The sequence below is a fragment of the Thalassophryne amazonica genome, chromosome 10, assembly GCF_902500255.1.
Source record: "Thalassophryne amazonica chromosome 10, fThaAma1.1, whole genome shotgun sequence".
NCBI lineage: Eukaryota > Metazoa > Chordata > Actinopteri > Batrachoidiformes > Batrachoididae > Thalassophryne > Thalassophryne amazonica.
Window position 1 is genome coordinate 40,836,333 of NC_047112.1, and position 22,827 is coordinate 40,859,159.

The window sequence follows — 22,827 nt, forward strand, 5'->3', positions numbered from 1 at the left end:
TGTGTCATCAGCTATGAAATTATTTTATATAGCGTGACGTCAAACGGGACGAACTGGCACGACGAATTGCACGGGATCAAATTCGTGCACGTGTCAAGGTGGCTTTTGTTTCTTATCTTTGCCCTACATGCAATGTTTCTTAAGCATCCCCACTTGCTGGAGTGTGATAGTGTTAATGCTCTGTGAGCGAACACAGAGGTTTGGTTTTGGTACTGTAATACCAATAACTCCTTAATGCTGTCATGTCACATCACTCAGAAAGTTTAGTGCAAATTTCAACCAGCACTGGCTCCAGCAGACAACTTGAGTCTGTTAAGGAATCAGGAAACATGAGGCTGGTGGTTGTCTGAAATGAGGAGACCTTCCCAGGAGATGTTTGTTGGGGTGGGAGTGAGAAACGTTCATCCTTTATTTACTGTGGCTGTTCACGTTTGTAGTGCTGGTGGTGATTATGTCCTCATACTGTGGCGGAGGCTCCGTCTCTATCTGCACATCTGTGTGACCCACAGCCTCCTCGTAAGGCGGCGGCGGTTCTCCTGCGCTTCCTCTGCCTAAAGTGAGCTCAGACCCAGGGTAAGCTGGGCTGCTGTGGGCACTGAGTTCTGATTGGTCACCGTGATGGTAATTCCCCCAGTGGTCCATGGAGACGACGGACAATACGTGGTCGTGATGTGAACGTCCCAGGCTGGGGCTGTGCTGGGAGCGCTTACAGGAGTGACACCACCACACAGCGATGGCGACTGCGGCAATCAGCACCACAATCAATACCAGTGGCACAATTAAGTAGAGGGAATGGACTCCACCCACTACAGACTCCAGACCGCCTGACGGACTGGTCTCCTGTATGTATTCTTCCCAAAAACGCTTCTGTACCCAAAACAGAAAACAGACACAAAACACCAAACAATCAGAATTCTGTGAGCAAGACAAATGCTATGAAATTCACACAGAATAAACATGCCACAAAATCATTTCCAAACCAAAAAGTGTCATGACAGGATGTCCAGTACATTTTACCTGGATTACTGTAACACAAAAGGAGACAACAACATTCAAACAAACAGAGGCCACACAATTGTGCACAATCATTGGTGTGACTAGAAACCCCAACCACCACCACCCAAGAAACCACGCGTCACTGGACATAATGACTACAGGCCTGTGGCTCTCACGTCTGTAGTCATGAAGACCTTCGAACGCCTGGTTTTATCCCACCTGAAGTCCATCACCGACCCCCTCCTGGACCCCCTGCAGTTTACCTACAGAGCCAACAGGTCTGTAGATGACGCCATAAACCTGGCCCTGCACTCCATCCTGCAGCACTTGGACTCCCCAGGAACCTACGGTAGGATCCTGTTTGTGGACTTCAGCTCTGCATTCAACACCATACTTCCAGCTTTGCTCCAGGACAAGCTTTCTCTGCTCCACGTGCCCAACTCCACCTGCAGGTGGATCACAGACTTCCTGATGGACCGGAGTCAGCGTGTGAGGCTGGGAAAAAATGTCTCGAACACTCGGGTTCTCAGCACAGGATCTCCACAGGGCTGTGTCCTTTCCCCTCTGCTCTCCTCCCTGTACACTAACTGCTGCACCTCCAGCCACGACTCTGTAAAGCTCATCAAGTTTGCGGACGACACCACCCTCATCGGATTCATTTCGGATGGGGATGAGTCTGCCTACAGGAAGGAGGTGGACCGGCTGGTGACCTGGTGCAGCAGCAACAACTTGGAGCTCAACGCCCAGAAAACAGTGGAGATGATCGTGGACTTCAGGAAAGCCACAGCCCCCCTGCCCTCCCTCGCCCTCACCATCAGCCCCATCACCACTGTGGTCTGTCACCGCTTCCTCGGCACCACCATCACCCAGGACCTCAAGTGGGAGTCAACCATCAGCTCCCTCATCAAGAAGGCCCAGCAGAGGATGTACTTCCTGCGGCAGCTGAAGAAGGCCAAGCTGCCTGTCCAGCTGATGGTGCAGTCCTACACGGCCGTCATCGAGTCCATCCTCTGCTCCTCCATCACGGTGTGGTACGCCGGGGCCACAGCCAGGGACAGACACAGACTGCAGTGCATTGTGGCCTCTGCTGAGAAGGTGATCGGCTGTAGCCTTCCATCTCTCCACGACCTACACGTCTCCAGGACTCTGGGCCGAGCAGGTCGAATCACAGCTGACCCTTCTCACCCTGCACACGGTCTGTTCAAACCACTCCCCTCGGGCAGGAGGCTACGGTCCATCCGGACCAGAACCTCCCGCCATAAGAACGGTTTCTTCCCCTCTGCCGTTAGACTCATGAACTCCTCATAACTCAGTCACCTTAAGCTTAACTCTGTCACTTTATCATTTTATCACGGGTCACTTTAGACAGTGTACTTTGTTTTTTAATTGCACTCCTCCCACTGCACTGTTTTTTCTGTTTCTCTGTTTTTCTGTTGCACACAGCCTTTCATATTTCATATTTCTTTTTTTTTATCTTAGATTTTATCTTATTTTGACACATATGTATGTTATATTTTATCTTAGCATTTTATCTCTTCTTAATGTTGCACCATTGTACCGAAGCAAATTCCTAGTCTGTGAATCCTGTTCACTGGCAATGGCAATAAACTTCTGATTCTGACTAACAGCTTTACAAATCCCCCCCCCCCCACAGCACGGACTCAGCTGCTCTTCCTGCTGATAATCATCACTTCCTGGGGGGGGGGGGCGCATTCCTGACTTCATGAACATTCACAGTCAGCTGTTTGGAGCTGTGTTGACGAGCACAAGCCTTTCATAACACATACAGTGGCATGAATAAGTATGCCAACCCTTGAGCTACTACATGTCTGAGTGTTGACGTGACATCAAATGGTGTTGTCCTTTCGGCTGCTCCTGTTTTTTTGGGGGGGTCGCCACAGTGGATACAGCCAGATCCGCATTGGCATTTGGCCCAAGTTTTACGCCGGACGCCCTTCCTGACGCAACTCCAGCTTTATCTGGAGAAAACACACACAGCTGCTGGTGTTCCAAAGAGGTCTCCCATCCAAGTACTAATCAGATCCTGCACTGTTAAGCTTCTGAGATCTGAGGGGATCAGGCTGACACAGAGCAGACCGGCTGCTGACGTGACATCAAATAAGAAAGAAAATAATAGTAATAAATAATAAATACTAATAATAAATTCTGTATGTAAAGATTTCTAAAATGATGCCTTTTAAACACACAATGAAAACTAATCTCTCTAAAACATCATTGTTACATGGGAAACAAGGTACCAGTAGATTCAGTAGATTCTCACAAATCCAACAAGACCAATCATTCATGATATGCACACTCTTAAGGCTATGAAATTGGGCTATTAGTAACAAAAAGTAGAAAAGGGGGCGTTCACAATAATAGTAGCATCTGCTGTTGATGCTACAAACTCAAAACCATTATGTTCAAACTGCTTTTTTAGCAATCCTGTGAGTCACTAAACTAGTATTTAGTTGTATAACCACAGTTTTTCATGATTTCTTCACATCTGCGAGGCATTAATTTTGTTGGTTTGGAACCAAGATTTTGCTTGTTTACTAGTGTGCTTGGGGTCATTGTCTTGTTGAAACACCCATTTCAAGGGCATGTTCTCTTCAGCATAAGGCAACATGACCTCTTCAAGTATTCTGACATATCCAAACTGATCCATGATACCTGGGATGTGATATATAGGCCCAACACCATAGTAGGAGAAACATGCCCATATCATGATGCTTGCACCACCATGCTTCACTGTCTTCACTGTGAACTGTGGCTTGAATTCAGAGTTTGGGGGTCATCTCACAAACTGTCTGCGGCCCTTGGACCCAAAAAGAACAATTTTACTCTCATCAGTCCACAAAATATTCCTCCATTTCTCTTTAGGCCAGTTGATGTGTTCTTTGGCAAATAGTAACCTCTTCTGCACGTCTTTTATTTAACAGAGGTACTTTGCGGGGGATTCTTGCAAATAAATTAGCTTCACACAGGCGTCTTCTGTCACAGCACTTCCAGGTAACTCCAGACTGTCTTTGATCATCCTGGAGCTGATAAAGGGGTGAGCCTTTGCCATTCTGGTTATTCTTCTGTCCATTTTGATGGTTGTTTTCCGTTTTATTCCACGCGTCTGTTTTTTTTGTTGTCCATTTTAAAGCATTGGAGATCATTGTAGATGAACAGCCTATAATTTTTTGCACCTGCGTATAAGTTTTCCCCTCTCCAACTTTTTAATCAAACTACGCTGTTCTTCTGAACAATGTCTTGAACGTCCCATTTTCCTCAGGCTTTCAAAGAGAAAAGCATGTTCAACAGGTGCTGGCTTCATCCTTACATAGGGGACATCTGATTCACACCTGTTTGTTCCACAAAACTGACGAACTCACTGACTGCCACACTACTATTATTGTGAACACCCCCTTTTCTACTTATTTTTTTTTTTTACTAATAGCCCAATTTCATAGCCTTAAGAGTGTGCATATCATGAATGCTTAGTCTTGTTGGATTTGTGAAAATCTACTGAATCTACTGGTACCTTGTTTCCCATGTAACAATAAGAAATATACTCAAAACCTGGATTAATCTTTTTAGTCACATAGCACTACTATTATTCTGAACACTACTGTATATAGCGCTTTTCCATCTGCATCAGAAGCTCAAAGCGAATTACAATTATGCCTCACATTCACCCATTCACACAAACACTGACGCCAGGGTGCTGCCACGCAAAGTTCTCACTACACACCAGGAGCAACTCGGGGATTAAGGACCTTGCCCAAGAGCCCTTATTGATTTTCCGGTCAGGCTGGGGTTTGAACTGAGGATCCTCTGGTCTGAAGCCCAACACTTAACCACTAGACCATCACCTCCCACCTCAAAGCACTTTACAAGAACAACTAAAATTCACACACACCGATGTCAGCGTGCTGCCATGCAAGGCACTCAACTTTACACCAGGAGCCAGTCGGGGATTCTTGACCTCGCCCAAGAGGATCTGAACTGAGGATCTTCTGGTCTCAAGCCCACCAGTTTAACCTCTACGCCAGTGGTTCCCAAGCTTTTTCTGCAGGGCCCCACTTTTGTACATAAGAACATTTTCGAGCCCCCTCTAACCCGACATGCAAGTACACACATCTTTTGTTTCCAAACTTGAGAGGAATTTATTTAAAGAGCACAATTTATACAAAAGTACAACTTGGGAATTATTAAATGGTGACAAGCATCATGTATATTATTTCTTTTTTAAATGTATTTCTCACAAATGTGCTAACAGTGCTCAAGCATGATCAACATCAGTGTTGGCAGATATAGCTGATGGTTTCAGGCCTAAAGGCTCTTCAAAAGAAACCAAAACACACACACACACATATAATATTTTAGCTTTTCTTGTTGCTTCGTGCATCGTAAAAAGCAATTCAGCTGAAGCATACATAAAAATCCTACAGGTTTTCAACAAACCAAATTAATTTGCCTTGCATACCCCCGCTATGCCCCTGCACCCAGGGAGCACATCTCCTTACATTGGGAACCACTGCTCTTGACCATCACCTCCCCATAAATTAATTTACTGAGTGGGGAAAGGTGCTGGGGTTCGTAGGTGCAGTGTGTCGTGCGCCTCACCGTCTTCTCATCATTCTCAAAGGCTTCGCGGGCTTCCTCATAGGTGCAGATTTCTTCACGACACTCCCTCTGAATGCTGCCCTGCTTCATCTCCTCCAGCAGGGAGTTGGCCCTGCGTAGCCGGCGCAGCACCGAGTGGGCCACGTCCGCCAGCAGGAACACTGAGAGCAAGGAGAAAAGGAATGGATAGACACAAATGAGAAAGGGGAGGAGAAAGGATACACAACTGAGAAAAAACAGTGGGGCGGGGAAGAGTATGAATGAAGATAATAAGCAGTGACAAGGAATGAAAGAAAAACAGTAAAGCAGAGGTGAATCAGTACACAGGAATGACAGAGACTACACTGAAAGAAGAGCAAAAACAGGATGAAGAGTGACAAAAAGCAGTGGCAGAGGGGCAGAGTTAGAGACTGAAACCAAAGCACCAGTGGCCACATTTCTGCATAAAAACAAAGAGTTCTTTGATTTGAGTATCCATCCCTGTGCAATGTAAAAGAAGCTGAAGGAAATATGTGAGAGACAGAGCAGCCCTCTGTGACATAAACACAGCACACAGAACAGAAAATACACACACCGTGACCCAGGAACTATCTAATGTAGGAATCAATATGTCAGAGTCATATCTCAAGGAAAATGATAAGTACAAGGCATGAACTGCAAGATATAAGGTGAAAACAGGAAATTATTCTATGGGAAGAATTAGAATAGAGAAGAAAGTTAGATTCTTGCAATAATGAGTTCAATGGGGAAAAAGGAAGGAATGAGTCCTACGGGAAACTTACCACTCCCCATGATTCCTGCACGTCTGTTTGGGGTGATTTCCCTGGAAGGTAACGAAACACACATTAACCTACAGCTTTGAACCTGCAGAAACATGTCAGATAACGCTTAACAAGGACAACTTTGCATTATTGTTTTCAAGATAAAACAGACCCTGATCACTACCATACTCATTCAACTCTTCTCACATTAAATGCACCATAATCACACATATGCACAGTATACGTATAATCACAGAATCCCTCTCTTGGTGATCTTTGGAACAGTGTTCTGGACTTGGTATGAAAATAAAGTAATTGCCCTCCTATGCTAAACAGAGCCTCATTATGTCACCAACTGTTCCACAACATTCCAGTCCCCTCTGATGTGGAAATATAATCACAATAATGAAATAATTGCTAAATTGCTCATTCACAACCTAGAGCACCTCGGTCGTAGAGCAGGAACCTCTGCCAAAACTACCACCCCTCAATAACCTCAATAATCGTTTGGGAACTGAGGACACTAATTTTGAGTGTCATGATTGGGTATAAAAGGAGCATCCCTAAAAGGCTCAGCTGTTCACAAGCAAAGATGGGGCGAGGATCACCACTTTGTGAACAACTGCGTGAAAAAATAGTCTAACAGTTTAAGAACAATGTTTCTCAACGTTCAATTGCAAGGAATTTAGGGATTCCATCATCTACAGTCCATAATATAATCAGAAAATTCAGAGAATCTGGAGAAGTTTCTACACATAACCGGCAAGGCCGAAAACCAGCACTGAATGCCCATGACCTTCAATCCCTCAGGCGGCACTGCATTAAAAACCAACATCATTGTGTAAAGGATCTTACCGTGTGGGCTCAGGAACACTTCAGAAAATCATTGTCAGTTAATACAGTTTGTCGCTACATCAACAAGTGCAAGTTAAAACTCTATCATGCAAAGCGAAAGCCATACATCAACAACATCCAGAAACGCTGCTGCCTTCTCTGAGCCCGATCTCATTTGAAAAGGACGGACAAAGTGGAAAAGTGTGCTGTGGTCTAATGAGTCCACATTTCAAATGTTTTTGGAAATCATGGACGTCATGTCCTCCGGACAAAAGAGGAAAAAGACCATCTAGATTGTTACCAGCGTAAAGTTCAAAAGCCAGTATCTGTGATGGTATGAGGGTGTGTTAGTGCCCATGGTATGGCAACTTACACATCTGTGATGGCACCCTCAATGCTCAAAGGTACATCCAGGTTTTGGAGCAACACATGCTGCCATCCAAGCAACGTCTTTTTCAGGGACGTCCCTGCTTATTTCAGCAAGACAATGCCAAGCCACATTCTGCACGTGTTACAACAGTGTGGCTTCGTAGTAAAAGAGTGCGGGTACTAGACTGGCCTGCCTGCAGTCCAGACCTGTCGCCCACTGAAAATGTGTGGCGCATTATGAAGCGCAAAATAAGACAACGGAGACCCCGGACTGTTGAACAACTGAAGTCGTACATCAAGCAAGAATAGGAAAGAATTCCACATACAAAGCTTCAACAATTAGTGTCCTCAGTTATTGAGTGTTGTTGCTGAAGGAAAGATGATGTAACACAGTGGTAAACATACCACTGTCCCAGGTTTTTTGAAACATTTCAAAATGAGCAAATATTTGCACAAAAACAATAAAATCTATTTACTTATATATATATATATATATATATATATATATATATATATACACACATACACACTAGGCATGTGAATCTTGTCACTTGTAAGATTTTATTGATATTATGGTATAGTGTTGGGAAGGTGTCGTAACACGGACCCACAACAGGGGGCGCAAATGAACGGACAATGGATAAGAGAAGGAGTAACAATTTAATGTTGCACAAGAACACAACGTAATATAAACAAGAGTGCTGCCAATCATACACAAGAGGACTGCGGGCAGGCTTGAAGATAGGAGACCTCGGATGAACGAAGAGCCGGGGCCCACACTGCTTCTACCACCAACGGCCTGAAGAACACCGAAGCCGCCAAGCCCTGAGTCCCCAGGTGGTCTCTGTCCTCCGTTGTCGGCCCTGGTACTGCTGGCAGACAGAAACAGAAGGTGGTGAGTGTGAATCCTCACACCCAGCAACCTTGATTAATGATTCCTCTTGGAGGGAGAACCTCCACCTCCAATCATACACACGTGCAGCTCCTGTTTACCACTTATCGGTTTTGGGGTGTGAGGCGAAGTCGTCGCAGTCACACCAAACGCCAAAAATCCCAGATAAGGAATACCAACAGGAAAAACAGCTGCAAAACAGATCAGATTATTATTCGCAATAATCACAGCAGAGAAGTTTACCTCGAATCGTAGGAGATTTCTCGGCGAGGAGGTGGAGTCGCCGTCCGGCCTTTATGGTGATGATGATGATGAGATGAATGAGTGACAGCTGGTGTTGAGGATGATTGACGGCTGTCACTCCCAGTGGTTCTGGCGCCCTCTTGTGCTTGAAGCCCGCACTCCAAGCAGGGCGCCATCTGGTGGTGGTGAGCCAGCAGTACCTCCTCTTCAGCGGCCCACACAACAGTATAGCCTTGAGCTTAATCGGCATATTTACAGTACTTGTTTTCTGTTCATTAATATGCATTGTCCCATTCAAATTAATTATTAAATGAAATGATATCGATGCCATTATCAATTCCGCTTAACAATCCGACTCTTTATCGATTTCCTTATCAATACCTCTTGTGAATTTTCTGTGTACTAAAAGTAGGCTTTACAGGTTTTCTATGTCAACATTTTATTGATCTTAAAGTTAATAAATATGAAATTGGTCACTGGATCCTTGATCGCTGGACATAAATAAAAATCAATAAAATCTGTACATGGTCACTGGATCCTTGATGTACATTGTGGATCCTTTATCTCTGGACATAAATAGAAATACACAAAATCTTTAGTTTGTGTCAAAAGCATTTCCTTTCAGGTATTAATGGCATAAATGTAACTCCATAAACCCTGAGCTGAGCTCTTGCAGCTGGCTGCACGTCAGGATGTAATTCATAAAAACACAGGACATCTCATTTTGGGGGGAAAAAAAAAAACGGTTTTGGACGGTTGTAGTTTATTGATTGTATTATAATGTTTGGAAAGAGGTGTCATTTCATTTGAAGTTATTAATTCCGACCGAAATCTGTGTGACTCTTTGGAGCTGCACACTTAGTCCCACAAAACAGAGGATATTATTATTATTATTATTATTATTATTTCTTTTATGTGATGGCCAACTTTAGTTTACACACCGGCTGGTACTCCCGCCAGTGGACTTGCCGCTTCTGAAAACCAGTGAACAGCCGGTCGAAGCGCTGCTTTGTTGCTTTAAGCTTCAAGCAGACTCACTGCACTCTGAAATCAATGTAGAGAATCATTTTCTCGATAAACACCCTCAAAAACAATGGCTACTCCAGTGTCCCGAACCGTCTGTGGTGCATTCAATGTGCCTGGAAAAAAAAATCGATGCAAGCAGGCAGCGAGCGATGCAACACGATTCAACCCTTCAACTGAATAGAATACTGTATAAACAGTTAATAGATACTGTTTCTTTGTAGTATGTTGATTTTTGCAAAATGTTTGATTCAGTTGATCGGCCTGCTTTCTGGAACATCCTGAGAAGTTGTGGGATCCCCAATACATTACTGGACATCACATTGAGCCTTTAAACAGGTACTATGCTGTATGGAGTGGAGGTCAAGACTCAGGTTTTCTCACTGAAAACTGGTGTTCATCAGAAATGTGTTCTGGCTCCTATACTGTTCAATGCTTGCATGGACTGTGTGTTGGGTCAAGTGGGAGAAACCAGCACCTTTGGTACCTTTGTTGGTGAGGAAAGGTTTACTGACCTTGACAATGCTGTAATCATAACAGAATGGATACTGAATACACCACTTGAGAAGTTGAGTGAGGAATCAGAGTGTCCCTGATTGCCATTGTCCTAGATCAAGACTAAAGGTGCATAGACACTTGCACACATTTAACCCCCACACTGCAACATAATTTGTCATGCCAATGCCACCCGCTGTGTTCCCAGCTGGACGCCACACTTTGTACCGCTGGACGCTGCGTATATAAAATAATTATTTCGTAGTGGATTAATCTTTTTCTCTCAGAGTTTGGCTCATGAATAAACCTCTAATCGCTTCCGGAATCACAGAGGGCCATTACAGCTGCAGCTTTTTTTCCCGTCTCTCGTGCACTTCATTAGGTGTAGAATGCATATTGAATAGTCTAAAAAGGTAATTATTTATAATATTGTAATAGACTGGTAAAGCAGTTGCATGTTCATTCCTTCTTATGAGTATCTGTAAAATTATTTTTAGGGTTAATGTTCAAGATCAAGTTTGTTTATTTGAATATGTGTATAGTACACAAGACAAAACAATATCATGACTACATAAAGAAAGTACATATTCAAAAAGGAATGGGAAGAAGTATAGACTTATTCGTCCCATCCCTAAGTGTACCCATTAAGCCCACCAAAATCTAAGTTTCGGTATTTTTCCTATATATTGACATCATTTGTAAGTGACATCATTTGTTAAGGGGTAAGATTTACCTCTCATTTGTACGTATATTTAATAATTAGTTGATGTACAATTCAAAAGACGTAATTAAGAAATTTTAGGGAAAAAGTCAAAAGTCTGGAATGGGCTTAATTGGTACCATGGTACCCTTTAAGTCCATTTGTGTTCCAAATAAGCCCATAATTTATTGATAAAATAAACTTGTTTAATGCAATATATTTTATAAATGACAGTGAAAATGTTTTTTTTTTTTTATCCCTTTTGAACAAGATCATCATCTGAACAAATGACATACATGACAAAGTGCAGTACGCAACACAGAACAATGAACTGGTTAATTTAGTTTCATTTCAAGCAATTCAATTCAAAATAAACAGCAATATATTTATTAGATAACATTTAAACATGGACATTAACATTTAACATTAAAAATTACATTTATATTTACATATTAAAATTGACATTTTATCGATATATCTCTGTCTGTCTATCTAGTAAAGTACATCAGTAATTTAAAGTCACAAAGTGAACTGTTACTTTTTTAAACACTTTTGAACAGAAAAACATATTTAACTTGTAGTAGAGGAAATTCTCTATTGAAACACATGAGGTGAGCTTAAATACAGCTGAAAAGTTCAAAAAAATCTTTCACGCATCAATGTCGTGCTACGTGGCGCGATCTAATTGCCAACACGATGTGCAGCTCCTCAAGTGGAGTAAAGAAGCAAACAGCGGGTGGTGACATCAGTGGATCGCACCACAGTGCAGCTTGTCTGAACATTATAACAAGAAGTTAAACCTGTTATAAACATACTTTAAGAGTTTCACACAAGAAGGAAAGAACACACAACTGTTTTACCAAGCCATAACAACATAAACATGACAAACAATTACCTTTTTAGACCTTTTTCAGATGAGCTGCACTGTGCTCTGGTGACACGACTCGCACTCACTCAGTGTTTTTTAATTGTTTGTGCAATGTTCATATGAAGTTCACATAATTAATACGTGCCAGAGATTTTGAACATTTCATAATTTTCTTTGCGCACTTGTATGAAGCCACGCAGTTTACAGTGAGTTTACTCTCTGGCACGGCAGATTGCATACCAGTGCGCAGCTCATATTTGTGCCAGTGTCAAGGCACCTTAAGATCCCGGGCCTGTATCCATGAAGCAGCCAAGGCTAAAATAGCTCCTAGTGACGTTATTCTAAGACAATTCTTAGAATTACTTGAATTCTTTGACATTTATTAGAATTTGTCCTTGGTGAACGTTGTCTGCAAAGCACCAGGCCTTAAAAGAGTGCCAAACAGTAGTGAGGAGGACTTTTTTAGAAGCCCCCAGCCCCTTTCACACCGGGGCTGCTTCGAGTTGCTTCCTGTGGCGTCACGACGACACAGGAATATCTGCATCAGGTGCGCGCAGCAGGGTGCCAGAGAGGTGAGTACGCAGCCTGCAGGTTCTCTGCAGAGGAATCAGAGGGCACAGTTTGGCTGCAGCCAGACACACTGATTTATCTTCTAGTTTATATTTGTTGTTGTGCTGAGCTGCAGGTCTGTGCTCTGAGTTCTGCTATAGTTTATCTTTCCTCCTTTGACCGTGAGATGCGTGCGTGCGAAGGAACCGTCCGTGAGTAAATGTGGAGATATCTGGACTTATACTTGATGTGGACATGTCCTGTCTCTGGCAATCAGTCTGTGAGCAGGACTTATGTCCTTTTTTTAGCACAGTGATGAGAGAGTTTGAGGGGAGAACAAGGAGCTAACTGCCTGCAGCCAAACTGTTTTTTTAATTTCTTTCTTTTAATTGTTCACATGTGCGCGCGTGAACGAATCATCCATGCTTTCTTTTAATTGTTCACATGTACGCGCTTGAACGAATCATCCATGAGTGGACTGGAGATGTCCGGACTTTTTACTGGATGTGGACATGTCCTGTCTGTGACAATCAGTCTGTGAGCAGGACTTATGGATTTTAATTAAACACTTTTGTGAGAGAAGAGCGAGCAGCTGCAATCAGCATTTTTTTTTCTGTGCTCTTTTTTGAGCATGTAGTTTTCATTGCATTGTGTACACGGTATAAAAATAATCCTGCGTGACTTATACTTAAGGAACAATGGAACACAGCAGGAATAACAAATTGGCGTTGGGTAACGTTGTCTTGTGAGGGTGTGGCTTCCAGTCACGTTGTGTACCATCCTGTTGCTCCGACTTGCGCTGAAACCACTTAATTTCTGCGTCGAGCAGAGGACGCAAACAAAAATGAAATGTTTAATTTTTGACATCCGATTTGCTTCGTCCTTTGCGTCCCTCGCTCTATTGTGGTGTCGAGCTGCATCGTCTCGGCACTAGGTTCTTCGATGCGGCATTGTCATGACGACACACAATGCAACTGGAAGCAGCCCCGGTGTGAAAGAGTGTGTTAAGCAGACAAGATGGCAGAAAAAACAGAGGAAGGAGATATTCTCTGTATGTAGTGAGTCAGTAACATGCTACTGGCTTGATCTATGTAATTATTTTATGTTAATTTACTGTCTTGATGTATTCATAAATTGTTTAGGTTGTTATCATATTCACACATTAATATTATTATTTATTATTATCAGTATTATTAATATAATTTTATTATTACTTCTATTTTGTCATTTGATTTTTAAATGGACCACATTGGAAATGTGTTTTCACTTTCTTGTGTCATGCATGTAATTTTAACTTATTTACAATTATATTATGTACTTACATTGAACTTATTAATAAACTCACGCTGGCTTTCAATATGCAGATAATTGGCATGTAAATGAGATATGTTCAAACATCTTCAAGCTGTTTAAAAATTCATTTTGTGGTGAACCGTGTGAAATAATGAAAGACAAGGAGAGCTTTTGTCTTTTTAGCACTCTACCTCTAGGAGTCACTCTTATTTTTCAGATAAAACAACACAGGGACGGCATCAAACATGATACACTTTTCACTTATAGTGACAACATGGTGACAACTCACTTAACCAATTGAACTACAAAAACACAATAAATCAATAACACTAACAACACTGTTAAACTAACATGAACCACAGTAACATTTAAAACCACAAAACCCAGAACGCCCATAATGCATTGCAGCAGAACAATTTAAAGGTTTAGCGACTGGCCCGGCAATCGCTCCAATTTAATTTTGCTGAGTATCATCATCATCATGACACTAAATTATTTTCACGATTATGCATTTTTAATGTAGTTCAGGTTATATGATAGGTTGATTTTACTGTTCATTCATATGTATCAGCGCAGGGCACATTTATTTTTTTTATTTCACTTCCTTTTCTGTGATAACCAATCACAGCTCTTACAGGACCATGTCATACCTAGCAAAAGGGTCAACCCCGCCTCCTCACTAAGATAGGAGTTTCTGTCAACTCCTTGCCCAGACTTGCTCTCGGACACCTCTCGGGTTTCTCTGAGGCTGGGAGTCCTTGCCAGGATATTTTTAGGCTAAGTCAGGAGCTCTTTGAGATGCACTGAGGATACGAACCCAGGCTTGTAATGACTTCCCGGACTCTACCTTCATACATGCATCTGAAAGAGTTGACCTTGGAGACATTCGGTACTTTAACATTTCCTATAATCCCCCTGTGCTTCCCAGAATGCACCGTGGCACCTGTAGAGTTCCAGCATTTCAACGCCATGTAAACAATGGCTAGCGAGGACGTGGATGGCGTTGATTCAGCGAGTTCACAAGCGATTATGATGATGACACTTTCTCCCAAATTGAGAGGGTTATCTAAAAGAGGTGCAGCGGCTGTGACGAGCTTCTGCTGTGCCCCAATGTTGTACATACTTCATGAGGTGTGTTTACATTGTTCCCTAAACCAGACCTCCACTGAAACAGACCTTCCGTTTAAGTCACGGACTGTGAGACGGTGCGAGATTCACAACTGCAAAACAGCTAATGCACTTAATTCTAAAGTGACATCTCTATGTTCTCGATTTCTGATATAGAGACACCTGCAAAGAGCTTGTGCAGTAATGAGGTTGCTAGACAGAGGTGTTTGGTAAGAATGAAGGTTCAAGTCTGTGGTTGTGCAACCTGGATACTGACCAGTGGCCTAAAGTGACTACTGGATGTCTCTGGTACTAGGTCTGTTCGTGGGACCCTGGAGTACCTCTGAAATGACTTTGTAAGTGGTTGCTTCGGGAGAGGAGTATCACTTGAAGGCAGAGTCAGCTTCACCATTTTGGCCATGTGCACGATCCAGCAGGCAGGTGCCTAAGTGCTGAGGACCACAGTGGCTGCAGATGGCCAAGGGGCCTCCCACACTTCACCTGACTGGCAAAAAATAGTGACTTTAGAAATGTGGGGGTGGACCAGCTTGATACCTGTGTGGTTACCATCCAGGACTCAAGGTGGATGTGGGGAGCACAGCACCACTGCATGCTCTCAGACTTACAGATTCATACAGAATGATACAACAGATCAGAGATTATTTTTATTTTTATAAATTCTACACTTGGCCACTAGATGACACTGTGGCGATGTTTTACAATACAGAAACTTTTTCTGAACCAAGTTCAATTTCCAAAACACCCCATCTTTGCCACCATTACGGTCAACTACTTTCTAGACTAGAGCACATTTAAAAACAGTCAGTCCGCCGTCTGTTGACTGAGGGGAACTCAGTCTGTAGCGCCCCCTACAGCTTGGACTGAAAATCCTGTAAACTAAGCAGGGAAACAGCAGGAGAACCGTGAAGCAAAAGCGTCATTTTTGCCACGTCGAGGTCACTTTCTCTAAACAACAAAAACTCACAGTGAAGACAGTCTGTGCTGCGCTGCGAAAATCTGACAAAAAGTGTCCAATGGCGGCCGCTGTTACGTCTGTGCGTACTGACGGGAACCTCGCCGCCCCAGTTTACCGTAAGATTAAAAACACCCCCCCCCCCAAAAAAAAAAAAACCCCAGCTCAATTCAACCAACAGATGGTTAAAACCTTCAACTTCGCCTTACGTCTGATAACCGCCCGGTTCGATATTTAATAAGCATTAATACCGAACGAGCAGATGATGGTTGTAGACTAATGATGAAGCCCCGCCCATAAAGCTCGACCTGCGCTAACTATGAGAATTCGCTTTTACTCGACGTCCTAATCGTGTGTGAGCACAGAAAGGGATTTTAAACACTTTATCTTACCGACTTGGATCCCCCCCCAAATCAGTCAAAAGCGATACCTCCTCAGCCTGAGCTGTATTGCGCAGTGCCCATGCGCAAAGCGCAGCGCGATTTAAAGGGCCAGTACGCTATAACCGCTACTCACGAGCAGGTCTGGCTCTGTTTCTGGCTCTGTTCCATCTGCAGGTTGGATTCCGCTCAAAGACTCCAGCAGCTCTGCACAGTTCACTGATATTATGTTCTGATCACACAAAGACTCTATGACTGAAATCAAGCTTGAAACTTTTATTGTCAGGCGTCGTGTCTTTTGCTGCTCCACCTTCAGCTTCTTCTTACAGGCTTCTAGCTCGTCTATGACGTGTTCCATCTTTGTTTTGATCTTCTTTGCTGACTCCAGTATTGCATAAGTATGATCTCCAACAGTGCATTGCTGAACAACTGTCATTGTCTGTGGAGGAGCTGGCGGCTCAGCTGCAGGAGCTGGAGTTTCTCTGGTTGTGGGTGCACAAGGTTTACGCCGTTTAGACTTCTGAAATATCAGAGAGGGAACAAAATTCAGAGTGATTATGTTTGTTAAAAAAAGGTTTCCAGAGTCAAACAATCCATAGGCCTGTGCATAATGCACTTTATGGGCCCTATCTTGAAGACCCACAGTGCAGAAAGCATGTACAACAAGTACATTTGGGGCGTGTCCAACTCCAATTTACTATTTTAATGTGTGTGTGTCTGCAGCTCATTTATGGGTAAAAAGATGGCGTATGGGTGAAGCCTTGCACAACCTGGGTGGGCAGGACAAATGAAACCCCGACACAGACAAGCTCACTGAACAGGCTAACCTGACTTCGGGTGTTTATTAAATCATATTTTTGTGGGCTGAGTAGTGGTTCACATAACAATTTTGTTTTGGTGTGCACATTAAAAATTATGACCCGCTTATTTCCACAGTAATTGTGGACTTAATGCCATAAAGCTATCGATGGCTGCTAAAAAAAAAAAAAACATACAGCTTCTACAATTACATCACACCATAATTTTACTTGATGCAAATACTGGCACACATGGATCTCAAGTGATTCATTCAGTGACTCTTGCACTACACTGTGCCCTGTTTTACACCAGGTATAAGATCTGGTCTGGTAAATTTATTCTGTCTCATCTTATTATTTGCTCCTCTAATTATTCTGCAAATGTGACATTTTTCATTTAGTTCAGCCTTAGATAAAAGTAATAAAACATAATTTGACAACTAAAGGTGGAGTTTTTATAAAGCACAGGAATTTGTTTGGGGTGAAAAAAGCACCAACAGCTTGATGACTTAACTTGAAAAATCCACCCACTTATTGAACAGTTAATGTGATTGAAATTTTAATTACTGAATGCCACACATCATAAAGCACTTCCTGCTCAGGGTCATGTCTTCTTCTGGTAAAGAAAAAAAAAAAATTGTCATTTGCATTACAAACATAAAAACAAATTCCTATTCAGTCATTAACCTCTGCCCTTTCCTCGTAAAGTGGTTTTATTATTTTTTTAACAAATAGATCACAACAGGTGAGGGTAAATAATTCCTTATCTGAAGCCAAAACATGTAGCACTGGAGTGCCCCAAGGAGCTGTAAGTTCTCCTATTCTTTTTTCATTGTATACAAATGAGGGTAGGAGTGAACAGCCAGATTACAACAAAATTTTAAAATTCTCTGATGACACAATCATTTTGAGTTTACTGACATCAGGTGAGAGTCCATCCATATACTTGGATGAAAGATTCTTTTCATTCATGGTGTATGAGGCACCAATTGACTCTTAATGTTGCAAAAACTAAAGAGATGGTCTTTGACCCCAAAGGGCATCTGTTCCATGACCCGGTCATCATTGGAGGTAGTGAGATAGAATAGGTAAAGTCTTTCAAATATCTTGGTGTCTATGTGGACCGTCTTCTCAAGTGGAATGTGCATGTAGATTTTTTTTGTGCTGCAAATTGTCCCAGAGGCTTCATTTTTTAAGAAGACTCAGACTGTTCAAAATTATTGGCAAGAGAGAGTATCGCTCTTTAAAAACTATTTTCGAAACCTTGGTCCTGGCGCAAGCTAAAAATATTCTTAAGGAGCCTTCCCATACGCTTTTCTTTTTTCTCTTGCCATCAGGGAGACAGTATCGGGCTGTCAGGTATAAGAGCAATAGATTTAAAAATTCTTTTGTTCCTTTGTCTATTACTCTTTTGAATAAATCTGGATAGTACCTACAGGCGCACTGCTGGACATTGAGGGGCCTCACTGAAGATTATCTCATTTTAGCTGACTGTTTCCTGTGTTCTTGTAATGGTATATTATGTGGTTGTTGTATGATTGTATGTGTTTTTACTTTTCTAATCACAGCATTGCAAGTCCAACACAAATTTCCCTTGGGACAATAATGTAAACCTTGACCTTGAATATTGAAACTGAATTACTGATTTTTTTTGGAGTAAAATTCAGTTTTTTTACTAGTCTGGTGGGTCCTGCTAGTTACATTCCACTGCGGTATATAACTGGGACTTGTATACTAAAAGCAACAGCTATTTATATAGAGCTTTCCCAGGAATCAAAGCACTAAACAAAATAAACTCCAATAATAGAAGAATAAATACCAATAAAAGTACACCATAACAAAACACAAAAATCCCAAATTAAACGGCTGATAATACAGAAATAAAGGTGTGAACTATATACATGTTTTTCCTCTTCAAGAGGCATTATTTTGACAGGTGTGACTTATACTCCAGAAAATACAGTACATGTGAAAAGAGATTTTGCTACACATCTTTCAACGGCATGTACATGCAGATTGTGTTGCATTTTACTCAATTTTTAAAGTCAGTTTCAACTTGACAGATGTTTTTGCAGTACAACATCAAATACCTTGTTTCTTTTTGATACCATTTTATTTTGCCATAAAAACATGATCTACAGATTGTACACATGAAACGTGTAGCAGAATCTCAGAAGAACAACGAAAAAGTGACTAACACCTTAACACGCAAAGAGTCGAAATGTTCAAGAAAACAAAAATAGAACAGTCTGTACCTTTTTCTTGGGAAAAGCAAATATTGTTGGTTCAGCACCATGTCTTAACCTCACTGTCTGACCAGTTCTGTCAAAATACTTTTCTTCAAAGTGCTGAGAACATAGATGAGACCGAGACGACGGGACCCATCTGGTCTTCGTATCTTCAAGTTTTGCTCTCTTCATGTTAGCAACCCACTTGCTAAGCCTTTCTGGCTCGCTATGTGGAAAACTGTGTAGAGAGAGAGAGGTAGAGAGAGAGAGAAAAGAAGGTAAATCAGGTAATCAATAGGTACCAGACGTGTGTACTCATGTTTTCAAAAAGAATGCAAGTCAAATCAGTGGTACCTCTGTAGCAACTGGAACTGAAATAAGAACTGAATAAAGTTTCTGTGATGGAGAGTTCAGTGAATCCAAAGCAATTTGTCAAATGACTGAAACAACAGGATATGAGTTTGGAAAAGGTGACTTGGACTCAAGTCAAGGCACTCAAACAAGTTGGAAAAAGGGTAAAACACACTGGGAAATTCTATTATTAAATTAATGATCACGAGGAAAATATGACCAGATTTTGCCATTGCTGAAATTCTGTTACCATAGAATTACATGACTGTAGCATTTTCTTTAGCTTCGGCTTAGTCTTACGAGGTAATATAAACAGACCGATGAGACTGCCTGCCCTTTTGAGACATGGTAAGGCAATTAATTCTGAATCATAAATTTTAGCTACAGTTCGGCCGGCGCTAATTACACACTACCACGTCTGAGAAGCCATAATGTGTTACACACAAACATTCACGACACAAGGCTTGTTGTGATTTGTTTTCTTGAATAAGGGAATCTGACAGATCCCATTTCAACATCATAATCAAAGCCCACGTATGGCAGCCTGATAGTCATAAGATCCAGGTCAGATCCCCTTGAACTTAAAGTCACATAATTAACAGGATAACTTACAGGTGGAAAGTTATACCCTTTGCTCTTGTTGCTCTGTCATCACGATTAGTGCACTTAAGTGCTGCACAGGCTGGCATTGTTGTGGTCACCAATATCACCAGAAGATGGCACAGCTGGCAAAAAAACAAAGAAAAGAGAATGCATATTCAGTCATATGTACTGCATAACATAGTAGTTAGCAGAAGTTGCAATGATACGATATTAAGTAATTAATGGTGTGGAAAAGTAGTGTGTTTAATGGCAATATATACCCGCTAAACAAATGAACATGTCCTGTTTAAATACTTTTCGCAGCAACAGTTTTTGCAACATACCTTAAAAACCAGCCTAGGTGACTTATTATAGTTTTGGAGTAAACATGTTCTGCACAGTTTGCCCAAAAGACTGATTTATTTTTATCCCAGATCTAACTGCCATTTCTGGAAAGGCACTGCACGCTTCCAGTGTCGGCATGAGGCTCTAAGCCCATCTCAGCTTCCCAGCAACCGAAATTATTTTAAATAATACAGGCTGGGTTTCTTGGTGGCTTTCCTCACTCTTCTCCTTCTTGTACAGTCAATCAGTTTTTGAGAACTGTCTACTCCACACAGATTTACCATAGAGTGCCATACTGGTTGTATTTCTTCAAAAGTGATGTAAATAAAGTTCAAGACATATTCAGTGACTTGGAAATGTTGATGTATCCATCCCCTGACTTGTCTGAAGAAAATTGGCAATTAAACTGATTATTTACAGGTATTATAGTAAAGGGGCTGATTACTTATGCAACCCATCATCTTGGCTTTGATATTTTTAATTAATTTATATCAAGTTGAAGAGATTTATTTTCACTTTGAGACTAAGGAAGATAATTTTAGAAATTTTTATACTGAGAAGCCTGATTTACTTTTTGTATTTGAAACGCCATAAACAAATTAAAATGTGTGAAATACCAAGGGTCTGAATACTTTTGTAAGCCACTGTATATGGATTGCCTGAACACTCACTCACTCATCTTCAACCACTTTCTCCAATTCTCAAGGTCGGTGCTAGGTCACTTCAGCAAAGTGACCAATCCGAAGGCGAGAATTCGTACTTCCGTGACTGGCCGCTCTGTGATAACACGCTCGGGCTGTATGTTGTTTTATTAAAATCAGTGTTTTTTTATTGTCTTGCTTCTAACGGGCAGCTGACAACTATCACTGCCTGGAACAATGAGATTTAGACACCAAGCTGACCTAAAATGAACTATTGTACATCAAATTTACTTTATTGATGAGTCTGACCTGTTTGAAAAGTGACCAAATTACATGTACTGAGTTCAGCAATGTTTTCACCGAGAAACTCTGCCCCTCAAAGTTAAATGCCCGGATGACCTACCTTGAGAATTAAAGGTCACGAGGGACTGGAGCCTATCCTAGCAGTCATAGGGCGTGTGGCGGAGTACACCACGGACAGGACGCCAATCTGCCGGATTGTCTCAATAACAAATTTCAATGCACCTACCAATGTAAAAAACCTACAAAGCATATTACAGCTATGGTACAACAAGTAAAACACAGTAACGAAAAATACCAGCTTGGATAAAATCGCCACCATATAGTTTTGTTCTACTAGAAATAGCATGGTTACAAAGGCAGCTGAAAAGTGTCTAAACTCTTTGTTCCCTACATATCACGTTGTGATAAAAGTATGACACATTGACTCTGGTACAACACTCTCAGGTTTGTGTGAAACAAATTGTAAATTTTTGCATTGCTCCGACACAGGATGCTATGGAGCCATTATTGTAGCAAAAGTATTTGCTAATGTGTATTTCGATCCACAAATGTGTAGCCAGATCCACAAATGTGTAAAAAACAAAACAAAACAAAAATTATGTAACCAGATCCGCAAATGTGTAATCACACAAATGTGTATTTCGATCCACAAATGTGTAAAAAAAATTTGTGTGTAACCAGATCCATCCACAAATTTGTTGATCTAGTTCCACATTTGTGGATCGAAATACACATTTGCAAATACTTTTGCTACAATAACGGCCCCGTGCCGCCACTTCCGAAAGGGGGCGCTCGACACCTGATGGATCGGTTCTCTAGCGACCATGCAAATTACTTTCTCTGAAAGAAATAAAAAAAACAAACAAACCAAAACTAAACAAATAAATTATAAATCAACTTGGGAAATTTTAACAACAATTCACTGTCGAAAAAAACGCTGTGCCCACTTCTGGACGTTTTGCGCGTTCAGCTCGTCAAGCGATTTTGCGTGGAATACGCGCACGCGCGCCATGTATTTGGGCAATACGCAATCGAAAATAGGACCTTCCAGCAAAACGCTCCCCTATATAAACGCATTCTCAGTCGTGCGCATAGCCAAAGCCTAGACTTAAGTCGGTATAACACAATGACCCTACCTGTAACGTTGTCAAAACAATGACGCTGTCTTGTGAGCGCAATGTTTTGAGGGAGGCAATATGGCGGACAGGGTACTTCCGTAACGTCAGTTTTTTTTTTTAATCTACGCTTATTTAATAAAATACAACACAAGAATATTTGCGAAATAAATAAATAAAATTGAGATTTGATTTAATTGGATGTATTACCATATGCATGTATTACGATAAATATATATATATATATATATATATATATATATATATTTTTTTTTATATTTATTTCATTCATTTAAAAGAAAAACAGAAAAGCAAAAAACAAAAGCACCACAATACCAGAATGAAAAGGAGCAGAAAGAACAAGTCTT

At 41.5% G+C, this 22,827-nt stretch overlaps 2 protein-coding genes across 2 annotated transcripts; both read right to left on the reverse strand.

The window, feature by feature from the left end:
* Window positions 1-121: 121 nt before the first annotated feature.
* prrg1 (proline rich Gla (G-carboxyglutamic acid) 1) lies at window positions 122-16,199 on the reverse strand. The gene is made up of 4 exons (XM_034179886.1): window positions 16,110-16,199; window positions 6,393-6,433; window positions 5,611-5,771; window positions 122-867 (listed from the first exon to the last, which is right to left on the reverse strand). The coding sequence occupies exons 2-4, from the start codon at window positions 6,400-6,402 to the stop codon at window positions 409-411; spliced, it is 630 nt and encodes a 209-aa protein (XP_034035777.1). The 5' UTR covers window positions 6,403-6,433; window positions 16,110-16,199; the 3' UTR covers window positions 122-408.
* Window positions 16,147-22,553, reverse strand: LOC117518675 (THAP domain-containing protein 6-like). The gene is made up of 4 exons (XM_034179885.1): window positions 22,481-22,553; window positions 20,086-20,198; window positions 19,150-19,360; window positions 16,147-16,617 (listed from the first exon to the last, which is right to left on the reverse strand). The coding sequence occupies exons 2-4, from the start codon at window positions 20,160-20,162 to the stop codon at window positions 16,201-16,203; spliced, it is 705 nt and encodes a 234-aa protein (XP_034035776.1). The 5' UTR covers window positions 20,163-20,198; window positions 22,481-22,553; the 3' UTR covers window positions 16,147-16,200.
* Between the last annotated feature and the right edge of the window lie 274 nt (window positions 22,554-22,827).